The 12501-nt window shown below is 38.4% G+C and overlaps 1 protein-coding gene across 7 annotated transcripts in view; it reads right to left on the reverse strand.

Moving 5' to 3' along the window:
• Window positions 1-12501, reverse strand: part of KCNQ5 (potassium voltage-gated channel subfamily Q member 5) — a 292440-nt gene that overhangs the window by 25314 nt on the left and 254625 nt on the right. For all 7 annotated transcript variants that reach the window (XM_080585432.1, XM_080585434.1, XM_080585437.1 and 4 more), the window contains 3 exons: window positions 11539-11633; window positions 9315-9341; window positions 722-942 (listed from right to left, as the gene is read on the reverse strand). In XM_080585432.1, coding sequence (XP_080441558.1) covers window positions 722-942; window positions 9315-9341; window positions 11539-11633 — 343 coding nt within the window. The remainder of the gene's footprint in view (window positions 1-721; window positions 943-9314; window positions 9342-11538; window positions 11634-12501) is intronic.

Consider the following 12501-nt stretch of genomic DNA (forward strand, 5'->3'; position numbering starts at 1 on the left):
TACCTTTCCCGTACAGTCAGCATCACTGTCTCCTCTCATAGCCAGTCAGTGTTTCTCGTATTTTCTGCCCGGGGGTCCCACAGGAAAGAACAAAACATTCATAAGCTGGGAAAAATGTGAATGTAGAAACTCAGGTCTGCTGGGAGAGTGGTACCACCCAGAGCAGTGAGAGGACGTCTTTCAGTGCAGGACCCATTTCTACAAAATTTCAACTCATCTGACACCCTTGGCTACTGCTGTCACCAGCTTCAGTGCTTCCTGGTTAGGGGTATCACTGCCCTCGTTTTGGTAAGTTTCTGTAGATGAAGATCTTTGATTCAGAGGTGGCTGTTTTAATGCCAGAGAGGACCTCTCTAAGTGGGAGAGCAGAGAGGGGCAGCATCCATTTCCCTGGTGGGGCAGCGTTCAGGGAAGGCTATGTTCCTTCCCACATCAAAAATACCCTTTAGAAGGCAATGCATAAAGGCAGTTTACATAAAAGCAGTAACACTGGCTTTGTTTGCTAAAGCCACTTACCTCACCATACCTGATACAATCCCCCAAAGGTAAGGGATAAAACTTAAAGCACCTGCTAGCGTATCTCTTTCTGGAAATAGGTTTTGGTAACTGCCCTAACAAAGATTCCTCCTGCTTTCCTGATATGTGTCACATTCACAGTGCAGGCGTGTGAGCAGGTTGGGAAGAGTGTGCTGTGAAAAAAGGGGGCATGAGAAACTCCTACCGTCCACCACAGGTTTGGGCTGCGAGCTCTTCAGCCGCAGCGAGGGCCTGAAGCGGGTTCGGTCATTGAAGCTCCAGCTCTTCTGCACTTTGGTGGGGCTGCCCTCCGTGGCGATGTCGGCGCTGGGGGACCGGCGGTCTCCAACTGAAGACTGCCTGTTCTTTATGCTCTGACCCCGTGGGCTGGCCATCCGGACCCGCTCTTTGAAACTCAGCTTTTGACTGTGAAGAAGAGAAATGGGCTTTATTTCATAGTTCCTCCACTCTGTTTCTTTCTGTCATATGATAACTGAAAATATTTTCAAAAAATTCTTAATAGCATAAATCTGTTTCTTATACACTTCTATGTTCATTGAATATATATCATTTGGGAATGAAACTGATTTGAAATAATTGGTTTTTGATAGAGGCATTATCAGTAATGGTCTACCTTACAGTACAGAATAACCTTGTACAGGAAATTAAATTTAACAACAACAACAAATCAAACAAATTTAACCCAATCGTTATAGATTAATCTCTAGTATTTTTTTTTTATTCCTTGCATTTTAAATAGGCTTATTTCCATGTTAGTCAGCCCAGCTCAGTGCGTTTCTGACCATCTCTTCAGATAAACAAGAACAAAATGTGTTCTATTATTACTGCATGCCATGTATTTTTTATTTTTTATTTTTTTAAATCAGGCAAGAATACGGTTAGTATACTCATGCTTTTTCAAGATGTGGCACATCCAACATTTCATATACATTGTTAGTGATCACTCTTATTCAGAATTCCTTGTTAAGCACTTACTTGGACAAGACAGAACCAAAATTAACAAAACATCCATGAAAAAGTGCGATGACAGATTAATGGAAGTGTAATGTTACCCTGTGTACTTGCTAGTCATTGCTGGAGGTTAAGCTGGGAGCTCACTACCTGCAGGTGCTATGGGCACCTAAAGGCACTTTAGGACAGACATCACAGACCGACCAAAGACATGGTTGTGACTGCTGGACCAAAGGTGGCCCTGTGGCCTTATAGGTGGCCAAGGGTAAGCTGATTTTTTTCCTGTGCTTATAACTTTCCCTCCCACATCAGCCAAATGTGGGACATGTACAGTTTCTCAGTGCTCAAATTACCTTTGTTCATGCTCAAACACACATGATGAACATGCCGAGGTCACCCTAACTATACGCTTATGCTTTTTCATTATTTAGCCTTCTTGCTCTTGTTTGTTGCTTTCTGAAGAAGAAGGCACAAAGGAAAAATAGAAATGAAGTCTTATACCTGCTTTGGAGACCTTGCATTATCTACAAGGTTAAGTTCAATCACCTGTACAAGAGAACGGTCATCTTCATCAACGGTCCTGTTCTTGCAAGGGGAGAGATGAAGTGAGCAAAGCAGTAGCTGCTCAGGGTATGTTGTTAATGGTCTCACAGTCCTACTGCACTGGCATAGACTTTGGGGGGATGCTTTTAAGGTACCTAGAGTGAAGACTGTCTGCTCGCAAATCATAATTGTACTTAAAGTTAAAACTCTTTCTAGTACCCTCAAATTCCTTGCACTTCAGCACACCTGTAAGGTATGTTTTCAACAGAAATGAATTCTGCAGCTGATTAACTGATGGTAAAATGTACTGTGTGGTTCTTAGATGTTTAACCAACTGCACTCTGAAAATACAGTGTTAATATGTTATTATATGAAATTGAATATAATTATAAACTTCTGTGGCTTGAAATGTTGAGATAATCAAATATCTTTGTCCATGCATAGCATAGCACAGCATAGCATTTCATTCTGGATACAAACATCAATGAGAGCAGAAAGGATGCAGTCTGTAGCAGGCAAAAGCACATGCTAGGAAGCTACAAATGAAATAAGTTTCAAGAATGCTAAAAAAATAAGTATATCAATAGGAAGATTACTAGATAAATATATTTCTATATGGCATGGTGAATCACTTGAAAGAATACCTTCTCTATAATTTCTGAACGCAATCTCCTTCTTCCCTTGCCCAAAGTAAGCAATTGTTGAAATAAACACATGATGGTGCTGGAAATATCATCTACTTCCACTGAAAATTGTTACCCACACCTGCAGTGCTATATGCGGTTGCATGCTCAATACAAAAGTCCCACAGAACCTATTATTTGAAAGAGAAGTGATTTCTAAAATTTAATTTTCAATAAAAATTACATTTCAAGGCTGAGTTATATTTCAGCTCAGGAATCATTTGCATTGTACAACTTAATGAAAGTATAAGCTGGAAAATATTTATTAGCCACATTACTGCATTGTCATACTATCCAACATGAGCAACAGACTCAAAATGGACTTCTTATTATAGGTATTATTTCTATGCATGTGTCCCCTGTGCTTTTTTTTTACTCTTCTTATGGCTCAAATTGTATTTGATATTGAAAATGAAATCAAATTATAATTTTTTTGACAAATGTTAAAAGGAAAAACTTTCTGGACAGCTCTCTTCCCCTTGCATCCAATTAAAATGAAAGGAAAATTGATAATCTAGACATAAAAAAGATCAGCATGGACCATATTTTTTATAATCTCAGCAGCTGCAAACTGAAAATTAAAATAGAAAAATGAAAAAAAGCACATGTTAATTAATTTGTCCTAATGTAAGCAATGGTTGCCTTTAAATGATTTGTACACAAGGTTATTTCATTTATAAAAACTGAACCACACACAATGGCTACTTAACCTGAATATCTTTAGTTCTCCAAATCAAAGCAATGGTGAAAGGAACAGTAGACACTTCATCTGTACTAGAGACATTTGCAGAAGTGCAACACTGAGAATGAAAATATTAATTTTAAATGCAGACCTCACACTTAAAAAAAAATAAATCTGCTTTGTAGCAATGACAATGTAATGGCATGCCGAGGGTCCATGCAGAGAATGCTGCATCACGAAGAGAAATGCAGCCTCTGAAGGAAGCCTGGTTTGGAAACTGTTTTGCATCTTGAGAGTTTCTCCAAAGACACTGGTTATAGCAGTTGTTCACTCTTGGATCCCTGTTCCTATTTTGAGACTGGTGGGAAATGTTCCTAAAGCCACTGGGTCCTATTCAGCACAGGAGTAAATTGTATGACTTGCAGCAGTGGAGAATCACTGAGAGAAGTGAGAGCCAGGAGAGCTCCCAGTGGAGCCTGGGAGAAAAAAGCTGCTGTCCTTGGGGCTCTTCTTTATAGATAAATAAGATAAATAATAAGATAAATAATGTATCATGTAGAAATAACTGAATCAGAGCATTTTAGGCGCATCCCAGCCAGGCTTCTTCCCGCAGTGAAAGTCCCTTCACTTATGGGTTATGTAGTTCTTGGCTCTTGATTCTCTGTTGCAATAGTGATGGGAACAGTATTAGAGATACAGAGTGGAGATAATCTTATGCCCTTTCAAGTACCTTTGGGCATTCTGCACTTGCATCAATGGCCACTGAAGCCTTTAGAGCCCTTTACTTGTTTTTATTGATGGCTGGATTAGTGCTGTCCAGTGCCCTGCGAAAAATCCTTCACTTTTTGCAGGACTTAGCCTGTTATATTTTGTTTTCCCTTTTCTCCTCTCCTTTTACAAGATATCCAAAGGAAATCCCTTCAATTAATGTAAACCTGTTAATGCCCTGGGACATTCACGTCTCTGTGAGTACTCCCTAACTTGAATGCTGGTCCAAAAGGCAAGAACCATTAGGAAGAACTGGGAAAATGGATGTGTAAATGCTTTTTCAAATTACACAGATTCCTGTATCAGACTTAAATGACAAGGATTGTAGAGAGCCACAGCTATTTCCAGTTATCTCTGTATTCCTTTAGACATGTCTCTGTCCATCACTTCTTGTACCTTATGTGATTGATAGTTTATTCCATTTGGTTTATATACGTATTAACTTTCTATTACAATCTTCCCTGGAAATAGTATCTCTTTGGACCTCTATTCTTGCAGGTTGCAAGCTGTGGGATACATTCATATAGATAACACTGGAGCTTTGAAGCATCTTTTAGTGGAGATTAATTACTACTGAAGCCTCTGGAAAAAATGGAAGTGATTTTTTTCTTTTTTTTCTTTCTTTTTTTTTTCCTTTCTGAAAGGTTACTTGCAGAATCTTACCACTCATTCCTCCTGTCAATACATAAATGAGCCTCTCACTTCCCTGTGATAGCAAAAAACTTTGTAGCTCTTATTTCTTCTTTAAATGTTATCCATCATTGATTTATGAAGGAATAGGTGTTTAGAGACACTAGAGGTCACTGTAGCTTCAGTGCATGGGGAATGAACACTGTGGTGGACCAAATGACTAGACTTCATGAGATTTTGTTTTAACTGATAAATGCCAACAAACTCTTGATTTTCTCCCCTGTACTCACAGTTCTGTCTGTTTTGATTGACAATCTTACTATAATTTTCGGGTAACAGAACATTTCTTTGCCTCCCTGTCCCACTCCCTTATTTTCCTTCCTACATTTCTGGTCAAGTTTATCCTCTGCCCCACTTCAGCCTCAGACCTGCAGCACTACTGCTTTCCAGTAGTTAAAATTTATGATTAATTTCTCAGCTTTTCATACTGAGCAGACTGGTGGAAGTAGAAATAAGAAGAAATTGAAATTAATCAGAAGTAAACTGAAGGTCTGAGGGTGAAAAAGAATGCTTCGGATGTCAAGTTGAAACAGAAGCTAAAGCTGACAAAAGTTATCACCCGTGACAAATAACAGCAACTAAAAGTGCATGTCAGCTTTCAGCAGTTAACTTCTAATGAATACAGATGTTGATTCTTACAAAGATACAGATGACTTTATGGAAATTAAGCTAAGTTGGACAAATACAAGTGCAACAGATAGTGTAATGAGGCCTGAAGTTCAAATGTACAAAACTTCTCCACCAGTCTTATGCTAGGAGCCTGAATCCAAGAAACATAGTGTTATATTTCATACCTTCAATAAGTAATAACAAGAATTCCAAGGATGTAATGTCTTAATGTTCAAATGTCAAACAAAACAAAACAAAACTAAAAAGGTTTTTATGTTTTTTACTTTGCCAAAACAGTGTTGGATAAAGAGAAACTTTTTTCCCCTCCATTTACTATCATCAGTTTGTACTTTTTTTTTGTTGTTGTTGTTCCCATAAGTTCCATCCATTTAGGAATTACCATTTTTGGTAAGAGACACAGTTTCAACAGAATTCAACTGAAGCAGATGGTTGATTTCACATGCATTCCTTCACCCTCCAGTATATGATGCAGGCACATCTTCCACAGGCTGTGTCCAAGGGGATTCTTCCCAATAGTTATTACACATTTTAACTATTGATATTGATGAGCATGTTATATCTTATTTTTCCCCACTAATTATTAGATGGAGAACTCAACTGCCATGGTTGTAAAAATCCTCTTGGACTTGGGGAAATGTCTTTATCTAAATACTCAAACATTGTTCTAGATCTCTACAGAGTGATACATTCCAAAAGATCAAGTCTCAGGCAGAGAAGGGAAACTGGGCTTTGGCAAATCATGGCGTGCTGCACACTGCAATTATTCGACCATATGTATTTCAAAGAACTGTTATTATTGCCATTAATGTCATTGCAGGCAACAAGCAGCAAGAGGAATTACGAGCACTTAAAAAAATAATTCAGGAAATGTCTTTTGGAGAAGTAAGGAACTTTAAAGCTCTAAGGAGGGGAAAATAAATGAATCATGCGCCTGATGTTAGTTGGCATTCTCAAACATCATATGAATAGGCAGGATGCTGAATACCTATGTTTCCGAGGGGTGTACATCCTGAAGAGCTTCTGTTTATTACTACAAAGCTTACTAGGAGTGAGGGAAGATAGAGGACCATGTTACTATGCATTCCACTGCTAGGTGAGGGGTTAGGCTTTCCACCTCTAGTAAGATTCTTCATCACTGGCAATTTCTTTTCAATACAGCACATGCAGAGATAATAATTTACATTAAATCTACTTTTAGAAACAGCTATGAGATAGTAGATGGAGAGAATTCCAGGGTACAATTTACATGCTTCTCTCAGAGCAGGGATGACTTTTTTCACCCCCAAACACCTATGCACGCAGCTCTTTCTTATTGCACCAGGGAGAGTTTTCTAAGTAGGGAATTTGTATTCAGGCTCACTACTTACAAAGCTAAAAGAAGCCTAAACTAGACAGGTGAAATTCATTCTTTGCAGACACAATGCATGTCCTACACACAGCTTAAGACTTTATGCTCTCAGGATGCCGTAAGTTTCAATGGTTTTGACCTCATTCCTTGCATAGGAAGAATTTCAGCCACAATGTATAACTGAGTAGAAATAAAAACTATTTGTGCTCAGTGTGTATTTATAGAAATAGACAATTTAACATATATGGGCTTTCTAAATACCTTGTAGACCTCTAGCACTGATCTACAGAAATATCTCAATTTGTGACATAGATACACCAGAAAGTTGTCCACACTTACTTTTGATAAACAATTAACTAGAATGTTTATGCATAATGTTTTAAGAAATACAACATATAATGCATTGAACATATTTTTCTTGAAATCAGTATGAAGCTATAGCCTCATAAGCGCAGTTCTCTTAACTCATACAGCAACATTTAGTTGCCTAATGAAAGGCTGGAGGTCTATGCATGACAAAATGCAAGAATTCATTTCTGTAAATATAAAATTCATTTTGGTAGGAAAGAAAAAACAGCTTTTACCTAAAGTAATAAGAGTTTTTCTCCACTGTTATTAGAATGGAGTAAAGAGCATATTCAGAAAGCAATCCAGTGCACTACTTGAACAAACACATCTTCATTTAAAGAGTGAAACAAGAAGCAGTTCACATAGCATCCCATGCAAGTCACTCAGCATTGCAGTAAGAAAGAAGTTAAATAGTTGAGGATGGTTTTCTCTAAGTACTTCACAGCACTTTGCATTTACATTTTTACTACAGAAGACAACATACACACATTTTAAGTGATACAAACATACAGCAATATATCAGCATAAGAACAGTGAACAGCCACGGACAAAACACACCTTTTTAAAAAGGCACTGAGTGGTCTGTATGTTTTTACTGTAGACCAGGATCTCAAAAGTTAACAAGTTCATTGTTATACACTAATATGCAGAAGCGCACATAGGAGTTAAGGTTTTCTGAAGGGACAAGCATCCTTTATTCAGTGAAAATAAAGTGAAAAAATATGGCTAAATCAATGACAACTTTTAAACCACAACAGTTATCCCTAATAAGGAGGAGGTGATGTAACTTTGACATCCTTTTTTTTTTTTCAATCTAGTTTCTACTTATTGTAAGTAAATTCATGTCCTTAAGTGCTCATGGATACATCTGGGAATAAGCTTTCTCTTCTGCACAGATCATTGTTTTGGAGATACATACTCACTGCCAACTTCAGTCTCACCTTTAAAAAAACTGAAAGCAATTCTAAATGTTGATGTCAAAGGAGTAGGAAATATGGCTGGCAAGTGCAAAAATTTCGACCGGGCTGTAATAATTTAATGAGATCAATACATTGCCAGCAAACCTATAGAGGCAGCACATGTGAAAAGACACAGAACCGACAGTGACTCTTTCTTGCAAAAGCCAGAGTAGGTAAAGTGCTCCCAGGGGACATTTCAAAGCAAATCCAGTCACTTCAAGATACTGTGATACCAACAGCAGTTACGTGCACTTCAGGAGCAATCTGAAAAATGGGACATGGGCAATTTCTGCAAAGACTTTCCACCTGATTTTTGCATCTTGGGTGCTGAAGTGCTCAGACTCCACACAGATGATTAAATAACCAAAAAGAGTTTGTGAACCACAGTACAACTCAGGGATGGATGCATTTCAGGGCAAGTGTCACCGATACATTTTTCTTGGCTTTTGATCATTTTCACCTTGGAAGCAAATTCCACTGTCTTCTGACTGTGCTTTACTGGAGTGCTGACTGCCCAACACCTGCTGACTCCCATCCCTAACTAGTTTTGGAGGCAGCATAATTTCTTCTTCACCAAGTCCTTTCCTGGCCCTAAGTATTCAAGCTCTAAGTAAGCAAAAAGAGCAGCGTTTCCACTTATTGCCTTCAGACTGTGCATCTCTGGGGCTTTATTTGTCACGTGAAGATAGCCCTGGCTCTGCATGCTGCAGGCAGCCAGTCCTCAGCCTGCATCCAGGCTGGGTGACAACCAGCAGCGCTCTGCAATGGAGGGCTGATGCCCCGTTCCATGAAGCCAAATTACACCACATGCACTGTGGTTTCTGGAAATGGCATCGGCTTTATGGCAGGGGCCAGCGGGCATGTTCCTCCCCAGGTACAGGGTCTGTGTGGGCTGCTTCACTCGCTACCGACACAGCTCCGATTGAGCTCCCCCTCCACATTAAAACACTTCAACAAGTACTTAGTACTTAGAAAAGTAAAAAATTGCCTATTTTTTCCATACAAGAACTAGGACAAAGAAGCGAATTTCAGCATCATTGCTCTATCGAACCAAGTTAAATACAATTGCAATTTGTAACTATTATCAGCAGTTACAGTTTATTGAACCTACTGTGCAGAGAAGCCTTTAAGAAGCAGAGATTTCAAAGATAAAAGAAATAAAAGAAACTACAAACCTGCTAGAAGCTTCCCCTTGTTCTTTTCTTCAGGTCAGGGAGTGGGAGGGAAAAACATATTTGTTATGCAGATAGTAATCAGATTACTCAGTTACAGATGATGTTAGATATATGCTAAACGTAAATGGATGTGTGAATTAGTGTACAATACACACGTTACATTGCAACCACAAAGACATTCAAGCAAGACTCATAACTACAATGCTTCTGAAAAAAATAAACTTTTCAGTTGTTTTAAAACATGCATAACATGCTTAGTACATACCACTGCAGACTGAGTTGGCAAAGCACTTAGGCAAAATGCATTGCTGACACATATATAACAGAAAGCTGTAGGCTCTTATTAGATAAAGTTATCTCTGGTAAATAAAAAGGTTTAATTTTAGGATATCACAGCAATAGGCTCACTTAAAATTACAATTAGATGCACTTTTGAGGGACAGTCATATTTTAGAATATTTTAGGTTGGATACAACTTCATTATTTATGTATTTTTTATATCCATTCGATTATATCAATGCTGCCTTCAATCTGTTTGTATATGTCAAAAAAATTTACAGATTTATTAAAATCAATATTCCATGTAACTTTTAATCTAAAAGCTCCTTTTAGTTTGAAGCATTTTGGAATTATGGTTATGGTAATGGATTACTTATGGCTCTGTTCTTGTCAACTCTTTGAAATTCAAAGATCAGCTTTGGGTACTCAGCCAAACCTCTTTTTGGCTGAGCTTTTTGGCACAGAATTACCTTTTTACTGTCATGTGGATGTTCATCACCCAGCTTTGGGAGAAACCACTAATTCTCTTGCACTGTCTGCAATAACAACAGTTAGGACGCTTATCAGAGCTTTCCCATAAGGCTCGTATTTCATTCCTTTTTGATCTTTATTGAGTATCGTTTACTTCCTTATTTGTGCCCTATCAGTTACCTTACTACCTTCTGGTAAATCTTTAATTGAACTACTGAAGGGTCTTGGATGGCCAGTGCTACATTGAGTATTTTCTGTTTGCAGAACATCAGGATTCTGTGACATCAGGAGTTTTTAGTTACCTTCCACTGACTGGGTGTATATCTGAGGATATAATTTCCCCTAAGGAGATACTGAATATAGCAGAAGTTATGACAAAAAGCAGGAAATTCCCCAGTGCACTCATCTGCAAAATGCCATAAAGCTGTGTTCCTTTAGAGATGTGTTCTATACCTATAGTCTTTTATAGAAGCACAGGCTAATCAAAGAGTGTGAAAATACTTTTTAACTCAAGGAACAAGATCTGTATTAATATTTTCTTCATTAGACATAAGTTGAAACTGGGCAAGTTGCATTGGTTAAAGGAAAAATTGTATTCATATGTATATTTGCTCAAATGGTTGTTGCTTGCTGTGACCAAAACAGAGGTTTATGCCAAGGACAAGTCATTAGGGGTTGAGCTTCCCAGTGAGCCTGCTTTTGGTTGCACAAAGCCATTCTAGAGCAAGAGGAAGGTGTTACTTCCATTGCCCTCCCCAAATCCAGGTCCTTGATCAACCAAATTTAGCTGAAGTGCCATCGGTGTTTCTGCCCCATAAAAACAAGAGTCTGGAGGAGAGCAGAGAGGGAGAGAGCTGTTGGTTGGCACCCAAATGTTCATTTGCAGTGCTATCAGCATGTACAGCTGGGACTGAGGGGTGTTCCCTGGTCCCACAGGTCAGGCATAGCCTTTCAGACCTGATCTTCACCTGGAGAAAACTCGTGTTTTACATGGAGTCACGTGAATTTATACCAGGATTTGGTTCAGGATTAAAAGACTATAGGGAGATATTTTTGCTTAGTCAATGTGTAGCATTATCCAATAGGTGTGTTCTATAGATCTATTACAAATAAGAATATAACTTTACCGAGAGCACTTAGAAGGAATCTGTGTAACTTCAAAACGGGACTGTGATTATTAATGAGTATATTAATGCACAGCTGGTAGGAATAGGAGTGAAACACTAACCTCTCTATACTAATTTTTTTTGGGGTAAAACGTTTCTAATGCCTGTGCTCAGTGTTAATTCTTAGATAAATGGAAGTGATTTGTCCCACTGTACCAGGCTCCTAAACAATATTGGTCTGGTTTGTTAGTTGAAACTTTTGGTGAGAGGACTTAAGAAGACAAAACAAGACAAAACAGACAAATAGTAATTCTCTATAAGCTTGAACAGACATCAAGAACAGCACCAACTGCCATATTTGTACCTACTTTGTAGGGCTGCAGGTATGCAAGGCCTTCAAATGAGGCTTCCAGGTAGCAATGGAAACCGATTTCTCATCAGCCGCATAACTACGCCATACACACTACGTGCAGGATATATGATAAAAAAGAAAAACAAGGCAAGAGGGAGCAGGGGATGAAACAAAAAATTGAAAAGCAGATTAGTAACCAATACAAGTCATGGCTTTCTTTTATCATTCATAGCACTGATACATGCCTGAGGGGAGGAAGAATACTTTCATAATATCGCCAGGTGGCTGTCAGGTTTGTTCGGCTGGCGTCGGTAGAATAAAACCGCCAAGAAGCCTGGTATGGGGAAACAATAGAAAAGCACAAAGGAACCAAGAACATGAAGTGACAATGCCACCGCACTGATTACGGAGAGTGGATTTTGTTCTGATTGGGATGTCTACATTAGGGTGAGTAAGTAATTACTAGTAAATATCTACCAAAGCTCTTGTGAATCACAGTGTGGTATGGTAAGAGTTACTAGCTTCGTGGAAATACCAGAAAATATTCAGCACATAAAGGTGCTCAAAAAAAGCATCGCAGTGATTTATTTGTGACAATTCCATAGGGGAAACCCACACAAACTTGCAGTCTGAGGTAAAGAAAGTGTCATAGTACATTTTGTAAATGATAATGAAAACCAGACTGAAAGCATTTAGACGATAAGTGAAATATTCTCTGTGGTTTGAAACATTGCTAAATGTTTAAAACTATGAAATGATTCATTTCAAAGGTGAGTGACCAAAGCATAGCATTGAAAATGTATTCACCATTTAGATTTATAACTGCATGTGGATAGTAAGACAGATCCTTAGTTCTACAAACTGGTACAGCTTCCCTGATGTCAGCATAACTATATTAATCTGTACTAGCTGAGTATCTGTGCTTCCTGTATATTGTCAACCATTAAATGTCATCCAGGTATTCTTGTATAGCATCTAA

Source organism: Anser brachyrhynchus, assembly GCF_964034855.1.
Source record: "Anser brachyrhynchus genome assembly, chromosome: 3".
NCBI classification, from domain to species: Eukaryota; Metazoa; Chordata; class Aves; order Anseriformes; family Anatidae; genus Anser; species Anser brachyrhynchus.